Source organism: Anneissia japonica, unplaced genomic scaffold, assembly GCF_011630105.1.
Source record: "Anneissia japonica isolate Jap-2015-1 unplaced genomic scaffold, ASM1163010v1 scaffold9668_len1562885_cov226, whole genome shotgun sequence".
NCBI lineage: Eukaryota > Metazoa > Echinodermata > Crinoidea > Comatulida > Comatulidae > Anneissia > Anneissia japonica.
The window spans coordinates 1-24,330 of NW_022711326.1; the positions used below are offsets into that span (position 1 = coordinate 1).

Below are 24,330 nucleotides of genomic sequence, written 5' to 3' on the forward strand. Positions count from 1 at the left end.
AAAAACAACCCCCAGATACTTGTAGCTAGAAACCCTCTCCACCCTTGAATTCTTGATCAATATTTCCCTAGCCATAACTCTTTTAGTAACACGAAAGTTAATCACCATCTCTTCTGTTTCAGTTTGATCAGTTGTTCTGTAATTGGCAGTATATACTGAAAAGAGGAAGGGAGCTAACACTGTACCCTGTGATGCACCAGTATTAGTAAAAAATACAAAAAGAATAAATGAACATGGAAGATCCATGTCAATCAATTTCTTCATCAAAATATGTGGCTGAATAGTGTTGAACGCAGAGCTGAAGTCATAATACTGCATATAATTCTTACAGAATGACCAAATTTTGCAACACCTTCAAGATGGGCATATATTTTTTCAAGTTTGAGTATGATGGCATCTTCCGTGTTTCTAGAACTTCTATATGCAAATTGTAATGGATCAAGGTATCGAGATACAAATGGTTTTATCTTACTAAGGAAAATCCTCTCACATACTTTCATTACAACTGACGTCAAGGCTATTGGTCATAAATCATTCATACATTGTACACTACTCTTTTTCGGAATAGGGACTATAACAGATTTTTTCTAAACATTAGGCAGGGAATTACTTGAAAACACAGATTAAAAATAGTAGTAAATATGCCAGCAACTGATGCGAACAGGTTTTAAGAATTTTGGGTAACATAAGGTGCCTTTGAGGCTTTCTGATGGGAGAAAAATTTCCTAACTTCATTTTCATCAGTTTTCAAATCATGTTCAGTAATATTATTATTATCAGTTAGGCTAATGCTATGTTCACACACACGGCGTAAGACTGGTAGTAGTAGTAATATAGGCCTATAAAGGGCGAATAGTTTTCAGTTTTAAATAAGGTACGGGTTCTTAACTGTAGTAAAATTAACAGTGCATCATGAAAACTTTTAAATCTGTGAATTGTTCGAAGTGAACTAATATGATTATTGTATTTTAAATGAACAATTTTACTTCTGATTTTTCAGCTAGCATTGAACAGTTGTTGGTGTTGCAGGTTTTAATAGACAGTCGAAATAGGTTAAAATATCTTACAAAACACAATCAACAAATCATATACATTATAACTAAGTAAAATGCAATAGAAAAAGAACCCCTTTACCATTTCATTTATAGAGGGCACAGGAAAGAGACCAAAGTAGTTAATATATTGCAATCGTGACTGGTCAATCTCTTGAAATGAGGTCAAATCATTCAAGCATCACTGGAGTTAGCTCAGTGGCGTTAGCTAATCTGGGGTCTGCAGGTAGCGTTAATAACGCCAAAGACGTGGCGTAGTGAGCGGTCTTAACACCGCCACTGCCTAGCTCACACACGAAGGCGTATGCTACGCCAGGCTTAAGCCAGCCTTACGCCGTGTGTGTGAACATAGCCTTAGTAATGTGACCTTCATCTCCTTTTATTTGGCTGTAAAATCATGCTTGTCAAACCTATTGTAGAATGTGTTAAGTACATTCACATACCGATCCTTTGACTTTGATACACTTTAGTAGCCGCTCATCTGTCGCATTCCTTTCCAAACCGTTCAATATTTTCTGGCGTCCAACACTTCACAACTATCTTCCTAGGCTTCAGTCGCTTAACCAGGGGCTTATATTTTGGACTTAATAATACCAGATTATGATCGGAATCCCCCACGTTTGGTAATCTAGTTGACTTATACGCATTTCTTACATTAGAATAGCAGGGATCCAAAGTAGCTGTTTCCCAAGTAGAACAGGACACATGCTGGTATTAGTGAACACTGCTTTTAAGGTACCATGGTTGAAATCTCCATTTACTATAATGCATGCATCCGGACAGAAGACTTCTACCGCACTTAGAATTTCACCAAGTTTAAGAGCCGCTTTTTTAGTTTTTTGTGCGGTATTTACACAGTCAAGATAATGATATGGGAAAATTCCCTCGGAGTATAATACAGTCTCAGTGACACAACCAGAATTTTGACGTTTGGGGTACAAACAAATTTCTTTAATACAGCATTATTTGGTTGACAGTAACGATTATTGACATAAACGATCAGTCCACCACCTCTATCTTTTCCAACATCATCAGTTCTGTCACCTCTAAACAGCTTAAATCTGTCAATCTCTATATGCGCGTCGCATATCTTTCCACTAAGCCAGGTTTCGGTAAACGAGAGGATACATGCGGATCTAAAATCATTGAGGTATTTTACACATGTTCGGAGTTCATTTGCAAGTAATAATAATTGATTGGAGATTTCTAATAATGAGTGAAGGTAGGGAAGGTCGAAAAGGTCTGGAACGAAGACATTTACGAACTCCGGACGCTTTTTCTCTCTTCCTAAGACCAGGCCTAAGCCTCATTTCCTTAGGCACGTCAAATGTCGCGCCTTTATATTGCAATGCATGGGTTGCTTCCCTAATAGAAAGCAGTTCCTCGGCTGAGTAACAGAGCCTGGTACATTCTCCAGGTTCTTTATAGGCCCATGGTGCAATAAATATCACAATTAAGTATAGTATACTTTAGCAACATCTCGAGAATACCTTCGACAATCAAATAGAGAAATTATAACTGTGCATCAGAAAACAGTAAACGATTTCACATTGTTAAATACATTGATGTCGACCACACTGAGCAGCGCCACCAGCTGTAAGTGGGTTTATCAGACTTACATTTTTAATATAATTTCCTTTTTTCTCCATTTTTCTTTTAAATTTTCAAAAATTTAGGTAGGTCCGTGCAGAATGGGCCCAGGACAGCTAGGCCCCACTCAAACTCGCTACTGCTGACATTATTACCACTGATATCAATTTTCTATAATTCTAGCTTGTGATCTATGTATTTTCTCTCTGATCATATTCAAAACAGTACCTGGAAGACAGCAATTATTAATATTAAGATTCCTCAGTGTAGGAGCAATAATGAGTAAAGATGCAAATAATGAACCATCAATGTTACTGAGATTATTTTCACTGATATCAATCACCTTTAATTCTAACTTGACTCCTTTGCTACAACACTCTCTCATCATATCATTCACAATGACACCTGATAAACTGCAATTACTCATTTTGAGATTACTCAGTGTAGGAGCAATAACCAAAAAAGATGCTAATGATGAACCATCAATATTGCTGAGATCATTATCACTGATATCAAGCTGTATTAATTCTAACTTGACTCCTTTACTACAACACTCTCTCATCATATCATTCATAATAGCACCTGATAAACTGCAATTATTCAATGTAAGGCTTGTCAATTTAGAAGTAATTAATAAAGCTGCCAATGAGATGCCATTAATATTGATTAGAGTATTACCACTGATTTCAATTTTATGTAGATAATTACTATTGAAACAAAGCTCATGGATATACTGACGGAGGAAATTATTATGTCGTGGCTCTCCAGTGACTTTACATGATGAACTGTCATTACTCATTGATAGAGATTGAAGATTAGAAGTAATTCCCAATAATGATACAAATAAAGAGCCATCAATGTTGCTGAGATCATTATCACTGATATCAATCTCTTTTAATTCTAACTTGACTCCTTTACAACAACACTCTCTCATCATATCATTCATAATAGCACCTGACAAACTGCAATTATTCAATGTAAGGCTTGTCAATTTAGAAGTAATTAATAAAGCTGCCAATGAGATGCCATTAATATTGATTAGAGTATTACCACTGATTTCAAGTTTATGTAGATAATTACTATTGAAACGAAGCTCATGGTTATACCGACGACGGAGGTAACTATTATATCGTGGCCCTATAGTGAATTTACATGATGAACTGTCATTACTCATTGATAGAGATTGAAGATTAGAAGCAACTCCCAATAATGATACAAATAAAGAGCCATTAATGTTGCTGAGATCATTATCAATTATATTAAGCTGCAATAATTCTAACTTGATTCCTTTACCACAACATTCTCTCATCATATCATTCACAATGACACCTGATAAACTGCAATTACTCATGTTGAGATTACTCAGTGTAGGAGCAATAACAAAAAAAGATGCTAATGATGAACCATCAATATTACTGAAATCATTATCACTGATATCAAGCTGCATTAATTCTAACTTGACTCCTTTACTACAACACTCTCTCATCATATCATTCACAATGACACCTGATAAACTACAATTACTTATTTCCAGATTTCTCAGTGTAGAAGCAATAACCAAAAAAGATGGTAATGATGAACCATCAATATTGCTGAGATCATTATCACTGATATCAAGCTGCATTAATTCTAACTTGACTCCTATACTACAACACTCTCTCATCATATCATTCACAATGACACCTGATAAACTACAATTACTTATTTCCAGATTACTCAGTGTAGGAGCAATAACCAAAAAAGATGCTAATGATGAACCATCAATATTGCTGAGATCATTATCACTGATATCAAGCTTCTTTAAATCTAGCTTGACTCCTTTACTATTACACTCTCTCATCATATCATTCATAATAGCACCTGACAAACTGCAATTATTTAATGTAAAGCGTTTCAATTTAGAAGTAATTAATAAAGCTGCCAATGAGATGCCATTAATTTTGATTAGAGTATTACCACTGATTTTAAGGTCATGTAGATAATTACTATTGAAACAAAGCTCATGGTTATACCCAGGAAAATGAACACAGGGTGGCCCTATAGTGACTTTACATGATGAACTGTCATTACTCATTGATAGAGATTGAAGATTAGAAGCAACTCCCAATAATGATACAAATAAAGAGCCATCAATATTGCTGATATTATTATCACTGATATTAAGCTGCATTAATTCTAACTTGACTCCTTTACTACAACACTCTTTCATCATATCATTCATAATAGCACCTGACAAACTGCAATTATTCAATGTAAGGCTTGTCAATTTAGAAGTAATTAATAAAGCTGCCAATGAGATGCCATTAATATTGATTAGAGTATTACCACTGATTTCAAGTTTATGTAGATAATTACTATTGAAACGAAGCTCATGGTTATACCGACAACGGAGGTAACTATTATATCGTGGCCCTATAGTGAATTTACATGATGAACTGTCATTACTCATTAATAGAGATTGAAGTTTAGAAGCAATTCCCAATAATGATACAAATAAAGAGACATCAATGTTGCTGAGATCATTATCAATTATATTAAGCTGCAATAATTCTAACTTGACACCTTTACCACAACACTCTCTCATCATATCATTCACAATGACACCTGATAAACTGCAATTACTTATTTCCAGATTACTCAGTGTAGGAGCAATAACCAAAAAAGATGCTAATGATGAACCATCAATGTTGCTGAGATCATTATCACTGATATCAATCTCCTTTAATTCTAACTCGACTCCTTTACGACAACACTCTCTCATCATATCATTCATAATAGCACCTGACAAACTGCAATTATTCAATGTAAGGCTTGTCCATTTAGAAGTAATTAATAAAGCTGCCAATGAGATGCCATTAATTTTGATTAGAGTATTACCACTGATTTTAAGTTTATGTAGATTACTATTGAAATGAAGCTCATGGTTATACCCAGGAAAATGATCATGTCGTGGCTCTCCAGTGACTTTACATGATGAACTGTCATTACTCATTGATAGAGATTGAAGATTAGAAGCAACTCCCAATAATGATACAAATAAAGAGCCATCAATATTGCTGATATTATTATCACTGATATCAAGCTGCATTAATTCTAACTTGACTCCTTTACTACAACACTCTCTCATCATATCATTCATAATAGCACCTGACAAACTGCAATTATTCAATGTAAGGCTTTTCAATTTAGAAGTAATTAATAAAGCTGCCAATGAGATGCCATTAATTTTGATTAGAGTATTACCACTGATTTCAAGGTCATGTAGATAATTACTATCGAAACGAAGCTCATGGTTATACCCAAGAAAATTATCATAGAGTGACTCTCCAGTGACTTTACATGATGAACTGTCATTACTCATTGATAGAGATTGAAGATTAGAAGCAACTCCCAATAATGATACAAATAAAGAACCATCAATGTTTCTGAGATAACTATCACTGATGTCAATCTCCTTGAATTCTAACTTGACTCCTCTACTACAGCACTCTCTCATCATATCATTCATAATAGCACCTGTAATACAATTTGAGGAGCATTGAAAATATTTAAGTTGGGGTGTGTTACTAAACAGATGAACTATGTATGAAGCAGTACTTGGGTTAGACAAATTTAAATATGATATATCATATTTGAAATTTAGTTGAAGACATTCAGCTGTTAGGCATTTAATATCATCATCAACACATGTTTCACTTATTTTTTCCAAAATCTGATTTTGATCTGGCACAGCAATCAATATGTGGGCAATCATTCTGCCCTTTTCTTCAGATGTCATTTCTTTACAAAAAAAATTAATGTGAGTGTTCAGATCAATTTTACTGCAAGGCCCTAATCTTATATTATGCAATCTTTGCATAATGTGGATGAAATGCTCATTTTGAATGTCATCAGGGATGATGTGCTGGATAAATTTTCTTAGTGATTTACATATGTCATCTATATGTGGCATTATTTCTAGATTATTCTTACTCATATGATTTATTAATGTCTCTTCAACAGCACTCCTGTGATCTATTTTTACAAATTCAAAATATGCCATAAGAGAGCGATATGTTGAGAGATTATCTGTTATCCAGTGATTTAAAAACATGCCAGCATCAGCACCTAGAAATCCAATTGCAAACTCTCTTGCAATGTTTAAGTGTTTATTTTCTCTGATAATCTTCCATTCATTATCATCCAACGGCTGAAGTAACATTTTCATGTCCTTTGCTCGACATTCACTATCCAACCCTGTTGCCTGACATAGTTTGCATAAGTAATACCCTACCAGTGACTCTACTATTAACTTGTGAGGAGCTGTAAAAATCTCTTCAAAATCAGATTTTAGGTTTGGTGTATCTTTGTATACAAATCCTAGTTTTAGAGCCAAGGTAACCATTTCTTTTCCTTCCAATGCTCTTTTGTTTATTGTGAGTTGGTTAATCTTTAGGTTTTTATACATACACTTCCCTAACAAAACCATAGCATTTATAAAACTCTCTGGAATATCTTCATATCTAGATATTTTTTCTTTGTAGGTTTCTTGTTTGTCGTCAATGTACTGATTTAAGATACATCTAAAAATCTCTTTGAATAGATCTGATTTATTGTCTGGAAACTGTTGACATTCTTCCCACATTGTACATACTAAGAGAAGCAACATTGGATTCTTACACATTGAATTTACTTCTCGATGTTTAATAAGGAAAATACTACTAGGCTGTAACTCCCTAATAAGAGAGTCTCCTAATGCAGGTTCTTTAAAGAATTCAAAGTGTTTTTTAATGTATTTTTCTATGTTATCTTTACTGAATCCCTTCACTTTCACATGTATGTCGCTAGCTTTAATAAATTCCTCAATTTTTCCAGATCGTGATGTTAGTATGACTTTGCTGCTACCCATTTTTCTCTTTTTGAAATAGCTTATTGGACTTTCACTGCCATCTTTCAATTCATCTAATCCATCCAATAACAGTACAATGTCATTTGTGGAATTGATAATAAATTCTTGAATTAATACAGAATCTTTAAGATGACAAGTCTCTAGGTCTATTCCTTTTACAATAGCATCCAAAATACTTTCATCTTTGCCAACAGAAGATATATTGACAAGAAAGACTATTTTACCTTTAAAAGTTTCATCTGATTCATCTGTGGACCAATTGTAAGCTATGTACCTGAGGAGGGTTGATTTGCCAATACCGCCCTCACCTTCTATTAGAACTTTACATGCAGGTGTGGATTTGATAATATTTAAAACCTCCTTCAACGTTGTTGGTTGGACATCCTGCTTCTTTTTATTTTTTTTGAGTAGGTCCAGATCGGTGAACATGTGGGCAATGTCTACTTCGTACAAAGTATTCCAATTTGCTGGTGTAAACCGGGTGGCATCACGACACAATTGCTGTTGAGTCCTTAGTACATGAGTTTTAATATCATAATCTGAAAAATCAGATATATCAAGATCTGTCTTTAATAGAGAACATAGTACCAGTAGAATCAACAACATTTAAGCCTTGTAAAATGGCATATACTGTAGCATCATATTATTTCATTTATTTGAGAGGGTCCTTAATATCAGACGAACTTCTGAGATAAACTGGAAGGATTCCTTAACAAAATTATTATTAATATTAATATTATTAATAATAATACGATTTGTAAAGCACACATATCCACTGCAGTAGTGCTTGAGGTGCTACAGAAGGAAGAAACCAAAAATTACCAGGAACCTAAAAACTATCAGAAAAAGAAACACCACACACATCACCGCATTGTTTGGAGGCAATCTCAGGAACAGGGCCAGCCTAGTATTTGTATTCATTATTACAAAAATGATAAAAAAATATTAGTACTAAAAACATATAGCTGCTGTAAATCACGTGTTTGATAAACTGGAGAAAGCAGTGAAAAAGTAAAGACTAGGTGGAATCAAATGAGTATAAAATCTATTAATTTATAGTGGTCCCAATAAAAGTTCTGCCCTTTACTACAATGATAAATTTTCCTTACTTCAATTTATCCTACAGTCACAATATAGACTTTATAGACTTATGTAGAGTGAAATTTCATTCTCTCTTAACAACCATCAAGTCACAGATCTAAATTTGGATCTATAGTGAAGGTAAACTTTTGTAACACCCTATTGTAGAACATACATAATTTAATACCGCACAACAATTTTGCCAGTGCCAGTTTTTCAGTACAGTACTTGAAATTTCAACAATACTGTAGTTAATAATGAGGCTTGCAATCTCAAAGCGAGCGTCCAGTCGCAATATGTTACTGAATCATCAGCATTAAAATGTGCAGAATACATTGAAATACAGTATTCAAAAATTCAAATTTTTGCCTTGGCCATGGATACTGATTTTGGAATATTAGCCTCATAATAATAATTCTTGTTTGGTGACCACATAATTATCTGCATAGCTACTGTAAATCATGTATGTCTTATTATTATAAAAAGTGGTAATAAAAATTCAGGTTGTTGAGTTTATGTCAAGCACATTTAAAATTCATATGATTAAAGTAGCTACCTAATAATAGTTAGTAAAATGAACCACCATTTTAAGCTTATAATATGCAGAATGCATACCTTGTGTAGCAGGTAACTGAATTGTATTTTGAACAATAATAGATGAGTCTTTAATATTGCAGTTAACAAATTGATTTCCTATTACAGTATCTAAACAAAGAAAAAAAAATAGATTAAAGCTTTATCTTATTTATTGTTCCGGCAAAGAGCAGACCAAATTTACATATACTGTAGATGCTTAGAAACCAGGGAGCCAAAACAGTCAAGAACGATTCCTGAAAGAAGTATGCAATTTATAAATTGATTTCTGTATGAATTTCAATAGTAATGTACAATTCTAAATTCCATTGTGGTAAAAAGTAAAAGAAAATACATTACATATAAAAAAAAATACATTATGTTAAAAATGTAATAGGCCATTAGTAGAGCTCTGCATAGTACACTTTAGGAAAATTATTATACGAAGGTTAGATTTAATGCTTGAAAAAATTTTTGAATGCATTAAATCTTAACCTAAGTATAATAATTTTCCGCTAGCATACAATGCATGCTCTACTAATTGCTTTATAAGTCAATCGCCGTCTTTTAAGGTTTGTTTTTATAACCAACTGTGTTGTACCAGTCATCGGTTGCTATAGTGTTACTGTGTGCGTATTTATATTTTGTGCGTGTGCTGATTTGTGCTCCTCTGCGTTAACTACACATCAGTACTGTACAGATACGATGAATAATTAGGCTATTTTGTAATTTGTATTGTGTTAAAAGAACTTGTTTTTAATTTTTCACATTCGTCAAAGAAATAAACATTTTTCAAAGCATTCGAGGAAGAATATAGTCACTGTCACTAACTTTTTGGTTGGTGCAGAGAGGTAACAATCTTGGGATGATTTCATAACTATGCTAGGCTATATAGTCTAGGCAAGTAGCTGGTAGGAGGAGGCCTCGGCGGCCTGCTGCTTGGCCTTAGGCTTACATCTAATTTTGTTCCTGGAGTCTTTAAAATAGGTCTAGAATATTCCTATTAAACGTTCATTAAATGTCATTTGTTTAGTTTATTAGGGTTCATTGATTCAAGGAACTGCTCAATTGTTCATACTCAATATTGAATTTAAAGTAACTTTCTTCGGGTTCTAATTAACCTTGTTTTACGAAAGTAATTTTCAATTACAATCCAATTTTTATCGCGGTGCGTGATATCTTCGCAATGACGAAAAAATTAGGAAATTTTTTTTTTTGCACACGAACCTAAAAAAATCAAGCCAAGTGTTCACTAATTGGAAAATTAGTGGAATGTGGGGGATAGGCAAATAACACTGGGAGTTGCAGTGATGACGTCACAATTGACTTATAATACATATTAGGCAAGACTTTTTTATACCTTGTTTATTGAACTCACTGCCCGCCAATAATGATTTCAAATAAAAATAAAATGTTGTTTTTGGTCATTTAGCGCACCCGCTACCACCAAAAAATTGAAATTAAAAAAAAGATTTTCTTTATTTTTATTATGCCCACCACTGTCTTGAAATCTCCAAAAATCAAAAATAAAACCATCCCATTACTACATATCAAATACTAATAAAATTTTATTTCTATTTTCTTCTCCATCTTAGATGTTTTTGGCAAAACCATTTGCTAAGTAAGAAAACATAATTTTTTCCCACCCTCCTCCGAGTCTGAAGATCTTTAAAAGTTCGGAAAACAAGGTATAAAAAAGTCTTGTCTGATAATCATCAAACAGCATTTAGCGGGATTCATGCAGGAAGATCTGGAAACTTACTCACAAGTCAGACAGTAAGTGCAGAAAAGCATAATGCTGTCAAGTAAGTAAGTACCGTAGTACTTATAATGATGACAAAAACAGACCTTTACAAGGGATGATCTTAACTAAAAGTTCAAACTTGTCTCATTGAATTAAAGTAAACTAACAAAAAAGGTAGTATGTGTATATGTATTTGAATAATTTATGAAGACAACAACAACAACAGCAACATCAACATCATCAACAATAATATTTTTAGTAATTGATTCCTTACTAGATTTGGATATTGCAAACTTTGCGTTTACCATTTAAACTATTAAAAAAGAAATCATCTAGATCAGGTTAAAGGGTATCACCAGACATGCAAGACCCCTTACAAAACTATGACCCCATGCCATCAAAATAATACAAATAATTTCTATAAAAAGTTAAATTATCAGTATATTCAATTTAAAGTTGGATATCAGTTACTTTACCATTATTGCCTTGAACCATATTGTTTACTATACAAACATTATCTGAAAAAAATGTGAAATGTGAATTTAAGAATTGATAACCGTATCTAGAAAGATAATCCTGATAATTTAAGAAAATGTTTTTGCCTGAATATCTGAAATCCTTCTTTACAGGCAGTACAGCGTAAAAATTATTTATTGTACATGAATCTATTCATTGCAAATTGGTGTGACTATTTTGTATTTAAGTTATGTTTTACCTGTAGATCCTGGAGAAAGTTGCATTGCCTTCTTTAAAGCACTGGCAACAAGCAATTGATCTGTTAATAAAGTAAGCAAGGGAAATTCAATTAAATACTGGTGTGGGAGAGGAAGTGGGGAAGAGGACTGCCAGCCTTGTAATTTTGATAATCACTTGAATTGAAAAAGCAAATTGAAAATAGGACTAAATGATACAAACAACAGGTTTTTGAAATCACTGATTAATTGGCAAATTTCAGTTTCCAAAAACCAAAAAGGTATAAAAAATAACAAATTGACATGTTTTGGTGGGAGACGTTGCTCTACCCAACCGTCTAACCAATCACAAACTAAAATGTTGAGAAATTGTTGTAATGTCATCAGCTATAGTTTTTTCCATGAACAAAAGGGCCTATAATTTTGGCATCATAAATGGCATTCTTACCAGTAGACATACATAGGGCGTAAACCTAAATGACGACTAACGAAAATATGCAATTACTGTACCTTGTTTTGCAATATAAATTCTAAAACAATAATGACAGGGAGATAAAAATGCTATTGACAAGATTCAAATTAAATAATAAATAACTGTAGATTTTCTTTAGGTAGTTTCTTGTATAGAATATTACCTTTGTCAGTCCCCCTCAGTCCCAGGGGATCACTATTTGAATCAATAATGAGATGTGTTGTTATCTGTTTCATAAAGTCATCCACGTTTTCTCCAAAAATCTTGCCTCTATGCTCCAAGTCCACAATTAATCCCCATTTGTCGATGTTTTGTTCACAACAGTAAAGTTTTGAGATCTTCTTGACATCATTGTCAGTGAGGCTTTCTACAAACTTGATCAGACTTTGTCTGTTAGGTGTAATCTTTGATATGACTACTGTCCTGATATCAAAAGTTGTTTTTTCTGTCAACTTTCTTATTTCTGGTTCCAAGCCAAACGGCTTAGTTACCCTGATAGTATCGTATAGTACTGTTGGATCTGCGGGACTCAGGTGTCCGGAGATACGTAGTAATTCAAACAATTCCATGGCATTGGTGGCAGCATATATCTTATCAAGTTCAGTTACCAGATCTCTGTACAAAACTTTCAGCATATTGATGTATCCATGGCGATCAAACCATCCTGACATATATGATAATATTTCTCCGAAATCTTCCTCAGAGATTCCTAAAAAAAATTCTTTTTTTAAATAATATATCTCTGCAAGGGCTTATTCTTTTGCAGGTAATGGCCAATAAAATTTTTTATAAAATACAATTTTATGTAATTAGAGAATTTTCATCAAAAAGCATTTCGTACTCTTTTTTTTTGGTAGCCGTTTGTCATCAAAGTGTATGGTAGATATTTAATACAATATTTAAAAAAATATATATAAAAAATACTTAAAGTAAAAAGTAAATGATCTCTCTACCTCCCACAATCCCTATTCTTGTGGCTTTTTAAAGTCAACCTCTGAAAAGTCAGTCAATGATGGCAACAAGTAGCATGAATTTTAGCCAACTGACATCCTCAGCAGGGATGAGACAAAAGTAAAAAAAAAAAGTGAAAAAAGAGGAAAAATGGGAAGTCCCTGGCCGGGGTCACGAGAGGCTTGTAGGGTTTAACAGCGCCAGCATCTAACGTCTGGGAGGGGGGGGGATGGGGCACCATCAGCGCTGCCAATAAGCCACGCTAGGGCTGGGCCCAACTCCATCGAGCTGTGGCCAAGGGGTAGAATCGACACACGAACCAAGCGTGTAATTCTTTTTTTGAGTTTCTAAAAGAAACTTGATTTTAGCCGTGTTTTTTTTTAACTTTGTGATCTGCTCTACAAGAGCAACTCGTTGCTCAGCCTTGCATTCCATAACCAATTAAGGTGTCAAAGAACAGATTTAAAATGGTGAATGGTATTGATAACAAAGTAGAAGCGTGTGTCCCATACACCGGAAGTACCTCTGTAAATTTCGTGAAGCTATTTACCCGTGGTCGGATTCATTACAAGTAGTTAATGAATATACAAAAAACAAGACGGTCGATGTGTCAATAAACATTAAATAGTGCCACCAATAGTCAGAACACCATGGGGAAAAAAAACCAGAATTAATTATTTTGATCATTAAATCTATATCTGACACCCCCTAAAAAAAAATCCTCGGATTTGAAATAATATTGAGAGGGTCAAAATTTCCTTAAAAACTTGGAAATCCTTGAATCTGAGGAGAAATCTCATCCCTGCTTAGGAAATACTTGTAACAGTGTGCATATCAATGTACCTTGACTTGATTGATGGTGATGTGTGGTTGATAGCAAACTATCATCAATATTAATAAACAATTTAAGCAAACTTATGCAGATGAGATACTTATTATTATATTAATAACACTGAATACTGAAATAATTTATTGTCCAACAAAAAGAAGGAAATGCATTTGAAAACTGGCAAAAATTTAAAATCACAGCACTGAATATTAAAATATAAAATCATTATAACAAGAAAAATCAATTTAGATACAAAATGCTTATAAGAAGAGCAATTAATACATTAAGAAAACCTTATTTAAATAAACAAATATTTAAAATCACAACAGAACATTAAAATAAATATTATTATTATATTATTATTATTATTATTATTATTATTATTATTATTGTTGTTATTATTATCATTATTATTATTCGCCAATGATACTCTCTTAAAATTTCACATATAAACCAGCACAACAATACACACAAAAACAATAACTGTAATAACACAAATAGAAAAAGCAAAAAAAGAATCACAATCATTACAGATACATTACACATGAAAGGCTTCCTTCAATTTACCATCTGTTACACATGTCACACAGTAATTACAGTTCGCCCTCCAATTCGGGAACACCTATGGGATCTGAAAATTTGGGGTGGTCTCGGGCCTTGGGGTCCAATTAGAGTGCTCGCTTTGTGTTAAAAGGTTGAAGATTGTTATTTTGGTCTTTGGAAAAGTGGTCTTGAATCAGAGGGGTCCCGGAGTTTGAGGGGTCTCAAACTGGAGGGTGTACTGTAGTATTATTATACGTTAAATACATATTGTTTAAGCCGTTGGTCCCGTGTGCATTTATGGCCTATGTACACGTTAAAGAACACAGTACACTCTTCGGAAAAGAGTAGGGGATTGTATCCCGGTGTACTGTTCAATCACCACCAGAAGGGCCCCACTGGAAATAAGTCTTCTTCTAGACTTTCGTGGGCTATCCTTGATGTTTACATCGAATAAATCCATTTCATTCCAAATATATACAATAAAAATATTAAAGAGTTTTTAAAAGATAAAATAGACATGTTCATGAAATTTGTTTTTGTGTCAGTACCAACAGAAGTATAGTACAGTGCACCCTCCAATTTGAGATCCCTATAATTCCAAGACCACTTTTCAAAGAAAAAAAATAACAAACTTCAATCTTTTAACATAAAGCTACGAACCCGAGACCACTGTACATTTTCAGGTCCCAAATTGGAGGGAAAACTGTAATATAGTCCAGTACCTTTTGAAAATTCCAACTTTACAGTTGGCAAATACTGTTTAATGCCCCTAAATAATGAGTATATAAGAAAATCATAATATCCTTTTTTCAACTATATTATGTTTGATGAGCTTCTTTCTGATTCGAACCATACAGTGGTTTATGTGGAAGAGTGCTGAAGGTGTAATGATTATTGTAAGTTTTATTTTAATCATTTTCAATTTTTATTATTTTTGCTTCAAGTTCAACTCACCTCTTGATGTGTCACCTTCCATATTTTAATATTCAGTTTAGCAAATTACCAACCTATATGAGGAGTAAACAAATTCAAAATAGAATTGGGAATTTTGGGAAGAACTACTGACTAAAATACACTGAATTATAAAATGTAATAGCCAGCACAGGGGTGGCGCCAGGGGTAGGGGTACTAATTTCAAAACAATTTATTCGACGCCCAACCATACCCACTTCGCTCTTTCGGGGAAATCCTGAGACAGCTATCTGTAGAATCACTGAACTGTGAAAATTTGTTTGCCCAGGATTAGATCAACAAAAATAAAAATCTAAGAAATTGTATTTTTTCTATTTTTATTCAATTTCAAAATCATTTCTGTCTTATCTCTTTGGATGCTGCCAAGTGCGAGTGTGCGCTAGGCCAAGAAAGTGAAAGCTTCGATACACAATACTACCGCAGTTTGGCTGTCGCCCGATGGACCAGGGGCGGCGCCAGGAATTCCCCAACGAGTGGTCCACTCCCCAACAAGGGGGTCCAAGCTCCCCGACAAGGGCCACATCCCCCTCCCCGGTTGGGGAAAAATTTGTTGATTATGGTATTCTTTATTTAAAAAGGATAATTTGATAGAAAACCATGCAAGATAAGATATCGTCTGTTGGGGGTGCTAACCATTTGTCGGAGGTACCAGCCCCGTGTCGGGGAAGATGTAGCGCTACCATCACAACCCATATGATTGTGATAGTATACACCTTACACATAAGATAGCACTGCTCGCACTTAAACAGTTTTTAATCCCTAACATTTGTCAGCTTAGTCAGGCATACCCAAATTGTACTTTCGGCGGTCAAGATTTCGTTTTTCCCCAACGACTTTGCTGGAAATTCCCTGGGGGGATCCAGGGAGCAAAGGACTCCCCCCCCCACTAGCGCCACCCCCTGTGATGGACGCTGAAAGCAACATAGTGCAGAAATTCGGCTTTTGAGTTAGAACATTGAGAAAAACGCATTTAAGGATATATCATTCCATTCGACTGCCCTAATATTACTTTTAAGCAACTATAATATCTACCAAATTTTGCTGTAATGATTACTTGACGAGTAATTATTCTATTCATTAAAAAAAAAACGCAAAACATTCATCAAAAGTTAGCGTAGCCAAAAATTCCATTTCTGACTTGATTTTGGTTATAATAATTATAGTACTGTATGTTTATTTTTTCCATTTTCTTTAAAAAATTTGGGCGGGGGGGTGGTCCTTGCCAGCTCGCCACCCCCTCCCCTCCCCCACCCTGAATCCAGCACGGGGTCTATAACGCCTCAGCTTTTAGTAGATTCTTTCTATTTAACCTGCCTAGGCCTTCCATAGCTAGCTAGGCCTAGGCTAGATAGCGGTTAGGCCTAGGCCCACGCTAATCTATTTGTGCCTAGGCTAGGCCTAGTCTAACTTAAACTTGTCAAACTTGTGCCTAATTTTATGTTGCCTGGCCTGTTTAGGCCTAGGCTAGGATAGCCGCCTATTTCAAGTTTGAATGATAAACAAACCAACCTAAAAAAATCGACAACCACCTTTAATCTTGGTCAGAAAAAACAGGTAAGAACGACTAGGCTAGTAAACTTCTATTTAAAATAGGTCTAGGGGATTGAAGCTGCAGGAAGCAGGAAGCAACAGTTAAAAGTAAAAAGTCTTGGTACAATCAATGACGATTTTAGATGTATAGAATAGAACTGCAAGAGGTCCGACTCTCGAGGGTTTTCGTTGAAACGCAATCCTATTCTCTCAAAAAGTGTTACCACAAACTAGAGTGCGTCCTTCAAAAGAAAAGAAGGGGTCGCTCATTATTATCAACATTTCACAAGTTTACAGGCAGTACGCATAGGGAGTGGGATAAATGTTTACACTTTTAGATATGCATAAAAATGTTAATTCAAAATAACATGCAATATGTAATATAATGGTAAAATTATAATGTAACCATGGATATAACTGTTCCATGTTGACTTGACAAAAAAAAAAAACCGGGCTAGATGGTTTTGCAAAATCTACATTTTTTGTACACCTTTTAAAGGGGAGGGAGGGGGTCCGGAAAAGAGTACTGTTTATACACTTGTGAAAATAATAATAATATTGAACAACCCCTGACTGTATTTGGAAACTTTTAGACAGTGGCATACGTAACGGCGCGTCAAAAGCAAAAGCAAAGTCAATCACACATCAAGCTACTAATAAAAAAAAAACTCAATTGAGTAAGTAAAAAGAAGACATACAAATGTTTAAAACCAACCTGGCCCCACCACCTCATGCCCGTCCTAGGCTGGAATTTTATTGGGTAAGTGGGATTCGGAAGGAAAGTGGACCAAAATAGGTGGGGCCGACATGGGAACCCTTTTGGGGTCGAGTGGGCGGCGGAGCCCCATCGCTCTCAGACACTTTTAATATTTTGAGGTCAATAGATTTTAAACTAAACTAAATAGTATTAAACTTTTTTTTCCTTTTTTTTGAGGGGTAGGCAGGAGCAGGGACGCACACCTATGGAGGGTCGATACTACCTCAGTCGCTGATCATTTTCTGGTTCTGGTGGGTAAAGCCGACCAAATGACTCTTAAATTTAGGAGTAACAGGAGGGGTAGAAATACGGTCGAATGACAAGAAAGGTCCACCTTCAGCGAGCGTCAGTCATGAGCAGGCTTGCCGTTACCCCCACAGACCGCCTAGGACCTGACGACAGGTAGGAAACTCACAATCACATGAGCATCGGCTTTTTTTTTTTTTTTTTTTTTTTTTTTNNNNGCGAGGAAAACCACGGTAGTGAAATCTCGGACCTACAGTAGTCTCGTAATTGCTAACTATTACTAGGCCTATTCATTATGAATTATTGGGGCTGATGGTAGGAACATTTATAATTATGGCACCCCTAGATGGCCGGAAATCCTCACAGACTTTAAATTTGAACAAATTTTTTTTTTTTTTTTTTTTTCCCCTTTAATTCGCCAATGGTTTTGAGTGCAAACACTGTTTTTATCTTTGTAGCAGTACTACCATCTGTAAATTTGTATATAGGATCTGTGTGTAAATAATACCTTGCCTTTTTAACTAATATCCCAACTTCATGTGTTATACACCAAGCTTAGGAAGGTAATTTACCTTAAGGTCATTTGCCTTTAATTCAAGTGACCACACATCATTTGGGAATGTTGATGAGTTTCCCAGGTACTAGACAAGGCCAGGCAATTACTAATCCTTATTGGTCAGATGGTATGAAAGGTGATGCTATATCACATACATTTGTACTTTTACAGACACTCCTTAGTTTGTCCTCCCTGAGTACACATTACTTTCGCTTTCTATCAATTTGTATATATCATCAACTTGTTTCTCAAGTGTTTTTGTAAATACGCTTTTCACTTGGAATAAATAGTACAGTTCTACATAATAAATTAGTGTGGTGTATTTTTATCATCTCATCGTACACTTACACTAAATCTTGTTTTCTGTAGTCTATCAAAAATTGATAGGCCTAAAGATGAATATAGCCAACTTTCACATGTTAAGGAAACTGATATCTATACAAAATTAATCAACCTAATTAAAAACTTTGTGGAAATGTCATTAATTAAACTACAGGTTAACGTTCATTAATATTATTAAATTTAAGAATCATAAATAAATCGACGTCGAATAGCATACACTCCTCATATTGGACATAGGCCTACACAATAGGCCTAAGCCTAGGTGTGTAACATGCCATTTAAAACCATGAGGTGTTTAGGATTTTCATTGTATGTCAACACACTATTAAAACTTTAAATGCTAGTACGTAAAATTATACCATAGCACAATGTAAATACAGCATTACATTTAAACGTAAAAAAAATGTAGGTCATATCAATTATAGCGCAATGAAAAAAAGCCCGTAATATTATTGGGCATTAATACACAATTTTTACCATAAATATAAATGCTATATGATAAATAGACGGAATTGATGGAAATTGCGAATAATTAACAAACAAAATTACAGGTCTATAGCCATACGTCGTGGATGATATGGGTAGACGTAAAAAATATATAACATCAAGAATTCATAAAATAAGCCTATACTGACCTGATTGGGAACAGGGTAGGAAAAGCAATTAAGCGCTTAGTTGATGTTTTGAAGCGAATGTGTCCACCACTCTACCGATTTTGATTGATGACATGCGAGTGGAGAAAAAAAAACACTAAAAAAGCTTATAAATACGGTTAAAAGTCCTTGCCTGTCCGACAATTAGAAGAAACTGTTCTGATTGGTCAAGGCGTTTTAGTGGATGATTTTTAGAACGGATGAGAGTTTGCCTTGCATTTTCTACCCCGGAAAATGTAGACCTTCGGTAATTTGGGTATGTGGGGGAGGGGTACGTACACACCCATCACACCCCCGACCCCTGCGCACGGGCCTGACTCTTCAATTCATTTAATATAAATTGCAAAAATGTAAGGAAAGAACAATACAAACCCTTTAAATGCTGTTTTGTAAATTTTCGTACAGTAGGTCTACTAGAATTTGAAGGGGAAAAGATGTGAGAAGTTAACAATAATTATTTCCCCATTGAGACTGAATTTCTTCCATGCTCGACTTGTGTATACGATTTTTAAAAAACTTATCGAACGCAAGAGTAATATCATTACATTTGTTTTTTCAGAGGGGGAAAAATAACCAAAAATGTGCCAAAGTAAATTGTAATTTGATACAAAAATCACTTGAAATGAAATTGATTCAGACATTCACACAATGAATTAGAATTAAACAATTTTGTAATTTATTCAAATCATCAAATCTGATGGTTTTTAATTTGTTACACACAAAACGAAAATGCTTAATACCTTCTCACAACCTCAAGCTTGGCATTGATATTTTCTCTATGCTACTTTGAACATTTTTCAAGAGGTAATGATTGAATTAGAGCGTCATTCAAATTAGACTTGAATTAAACCGTGGAAGTTTAAAAGGTACGGTATAGCTCTAAAACAGTTTCTTTGATTTTCGAACTAAAGTGATGATTTTCTTTCAGTTTCTTGTTTCCAAAATGCATTGTTGATTCTTTCATTGAGTTTCTTTTTATTTTAACCAATTGGACAAGATTCCGCTACAATCGTTATTTAAAATAGAAACAATATTAAAGTCAAAATTGCAGCATATGTTTTCAAATTCATCAATAAACTAAATTTATGATCATTTAGAATAAGAATTTCGATTTCATTTTCGAATCAGCTATGGCTCAGATTCGAATTTTAATAGGGCGCTTCCTATCTCGTGGTAGTACTTTATTTTTAACGTTTCATTGCGTGCACACAAAATCCAGCCAGTCGGACTTTTTGCAATTTATATTCTTAGTTATGGACTATCTTCTATTATTATCTTTGGAAAAACCCATAGAGATATAATAAAAAAAAAACCATAAACTTTTAAAAAGTCATAAAAAAAAGTTCACTTTCAAACCAATAGAGGGCGCTTGAGGAAAAAATCCTAGGATCCAAATAAACATGTCAGAACAGGTATGGAAAATGTTTTCTTACTGTCAATGAAATCGTTGTATTAATTACTATGTATTGTCATCAATTTATATACATTTCATCTTTGCGTAGGCTAGGCCGGCCCTTATGTGTGTTTTTTCCTTACTTGGCTCAGAAGTAGTACAGACAAGCCTCACTCAGCCAGCCAGCGGAAGCTCGGCTGAGCGCAATGTGTAGGCCTAGTTAATATTAGTAGGGCCTTAGTTAGGGCTTTTGGCCTAGACTAGGCCTAGGCTTGGGTCTGGTTTTCTCAGGCCTTCAACTGGCCTATCCTATCCTATTGAACTATAATATTTATGCCACAGATAGAAGTTGCTTAAATACTGATTCAGTGATAATCCATATCCAACTGAGCTTTAATAAAGTATACTGTTGTATGAGTGTGAATAGAATCTCAAGCAAGTAGGCTCGGGCCTAGGCCTATCAGTGTAAATATGATGATGTAGGCTACAAGAATAATTAGATATACTGATCAATAATTATAACTGAAATAAAACACTGAAATAAGGATTAACTGTATGTTTAATTATTAATTAAAGACATATAATTGAGGAAGTGGATATATTTACGTCGCCATAAACAAATCAGTAAACGATATATTTACGTTAAATAATAACGTATGCGCAGTCATACTTTAATAAACTTTTCGGCACTCGACATTAGTGTGGCCTCCCAAGCCGTGGTGATTCCCCCAAGTTCACCACGGCACTAATTAATTTATATTTTTGTTTTTTATTAAAAACGTAATTTAATTTTCTACAACAGCACTGTATGTAGTTTAATCACTAAATAAATTATTAATATCGTTGTGTTAACTTTTCAAATAAAAGTGATATTATGAGCTGGAAATGTTATGTTCACTTTACTCAATCATTTGTTGAATGAACATACTTGACCTAAATACAAAGCCTAGGCCTACGTGAGGTTTCCTTGCTAAAACTCAATTACCACGAAATCAAGACGATATTCTTCTAGGCCTACCTGTATTGTTATACGATAGTCACGCCAAAAGAAAAATTGTTGTGTCAAGTTAATGTATTTTAACATGACTATAATAAAACATGTCCAAGTTTGCAGATTTGATTTTCGTGCACCGTGGATCCATGGTACAGTACATTCATAAATTTAACTTGCCAAAAAAGGGGCCTCAGCAAAAGTCTGAAAGTTGAATTCCGTTTTAACGAACATTTAACGAGAATTGATTAATTTACGTGACCGATAATGCAAGTTTATTAAAGTATGAATGCGCATGCGTTGTTCCATTTACATAAATATATATCGTGTACTGATTTGTTTACAGGGACGTAAATATATCCACGATTATATATCCCGATTATACCCTATATACAGGCACATAATTATAACTGAAATAAAACACTAAAATCGGGATCTACAGTACTGTATGTTTAATTCATAATTAAGACATATAATTATACCCCCGAATAGGCCTATACCTTATATACAGGCACATAGTTATAACTGAAATAAAACACTAAAATCAGGATCTACTGTATGTTTAATTCATAATTAAGACATATGTTATACCCCCGATTATATCCTATATTCGTAATTAAAGACATATAATTACACCCAATGTCATACCCGGTATTATACCCTATAGACAGGCACATTATTACAGACATAATAATCAATAATTATAACTGAAGTAAAACACTGAAATCGGGATTTACTATAGGTTTAATTATACCCTATGTTATACCCCTGATTATACCCTATATGCAGGCACATAATTATAACTGAAATAAAACACTAAAATCGGGATCTACTGTATGTTTAATTCTATGCCCCCGATCCTATATTCATAATCAAAGACATAATTACACCCTATGTCATAGCTGGTATTATACCCTATATACAGGCACAATATTACAGACATAATCAATAATTATAACTGAAGTAAAACACTGAAATCGCTATCTACTGTAGGTTTAATTATACCCTATTTTATACCCCCGGTTATACCCTATATGCAGGCACATAATTATAACTGAAATAAAACACTAAAATCGGGATCTACTGTATGTTTAATTCATAATTACAGATATATAATTATACCCTATGTTATACCCGGTATTATACCCTACACAGGCACATAGTTACATACATAATAATCAATAATATAACTGAAATAAAACACTGAAATCAGGGACTATTGTATGTTTAATTAATTAAATTAACACACGCTGTTAGACGGCCTACACACCACATACCAGCGACAATACTGTAGCCTAAAGACATGATAATCCCAATAAGAACAAACGCACGCCAATTACAAAGGCTGTTAATGAGCGATAACAAGACCCTTGATGTACTATCATACATGCCAGATTCCACAGTGCAGAGCGCTTTGGGAGCTGAGGACATAAACAACAAACCAAGAGTCCGAGTTTGCTTAAATAGAAAACTTTGTGTGCAGTTGAAAGTTCATAGTTCCGGATTTACGGATCAACCAATGTTTTTTGGCTGCTCTGTTTATCGGGATTTCTCAGCCTAAATATTACAGAAAAAAAGCAAAAAGCCAATAATTTATAAAGTCTATAATGTTATAGGATTTAAATACTTTCCTAATGATTCCTGTGAGACATGACATTATAGTTGTGTAAATACTGTACCCGTTCGTACTCCTGGTACTTGAAGCTAAGCTGTGCCATGTGTCTTCTTAGAAAAAAATCTGATTTAAAATTGGTGGTTTGGCAGGTGGTGACATCATTACATACCGCTTTTTGCGCCAAAATTGCTTTTTACATGGTTAGGATTGGTAAGGATATATTGTTTTTATACCGTAAATCCGGAATTGAAGCCCAGTGGGCTTAATCTTGAGATGAAGGCCCCCCCCCCCACTTTTAGTTTGCAAAAGTAGCCTCGAGGAGAAGCCCATCTTGAAAAGAAGCCCATGGGTGGCCCAAAAGCTTCTTTTTGAGATAGTACAGTACCAACACTGTACATGAAAACGATTCAATGAATCGATGAACCCAAAGAGAAGGAGGGGTCCGGGTTCTCCTCGCCAAAAATTTTTTATTCCCAGCTGGCAGGCAATGAGCTTTCCCGACTTCTGAAGTGTCTTTTAATTACTTTTAAGTTCAAAATTCAATGTTTACCCCTCTTGAAAACGGTCTGGAAATTCTAATTACAGTAAATAGTAATTGTGTATGTACCGGTATTTATTTAGAAACAAAATTTGAGTAGTTGTATACGTATTCTTTTATTCCACTAATTGATAAACCCCAAAAAGAAAGGGGGTGGGGTCTTCCCTCATGAAAATTTTTATTCCTAGATGGCGGGAAATGAGCTTTCCCGACTTCTAATCCCATTGTAAGCTCACAGGTCCTGAAAAAAGTAGGCCTAGATTTTTTTTTCCCCTGACCCCCCCCCCCCCCCCCCCCCCCCCCCCCCCCCCCCCCCCGGCCGG

At 34.6% G+C, this 24,330-nt stretch overlaps 2 protein-coding genes across 2 annotated transcripts in view; one reads left to right on the forward strand and one right to left on the reverse strand.

Moving 5' to 3' along the window:
* Positions 1–329: 329 nt before the first annotated feature.
* On the reverse strand, positions 330–15,905 carry LOC117107430 (the record flags this gene model as incomplete). Its single annotated transcript, XM_033249119.1, has 10 exons — positions 15,368–15,905; positions 13,886–13,935; positions 12,255–12,800; positions 11,643–11,702; positions 11,404–11,445; positions 9,226–9,315; positions 5,198–8,069; positions 3,420–4,510; positions 2,871–3,110; positions 330–517 (listed from the first exon to the last, which is right to left on the reverse strand). Coding segments are annotated over exons 1-10 (5,202 nt in total), but the record flags the coding sequence as incomplete, so codon positions are not given.
* A 4,918-nt stretch (positions 15,906–20,823) lies between these two features.
* LOC117107413 (UTP--glucose-1-phosphate uridylyltransferase-like) overlaps positions 20,824–24,330 on the forward strand; it is a 25,074-nt gene continuing 21,567 nt past the window's right edge. The window contains exon 1 of the mRNA XM_033249093.1: positions 20,824–20,882. Coding sequence (XP_033104984.1) covers positions 20,871–20,882 — 12 coding nt within the window. The 5' untranslated portion in view covers positions 20,824–20,870. The remainder of the gene's footprint in view (positions 20,883–24,330) is intronic.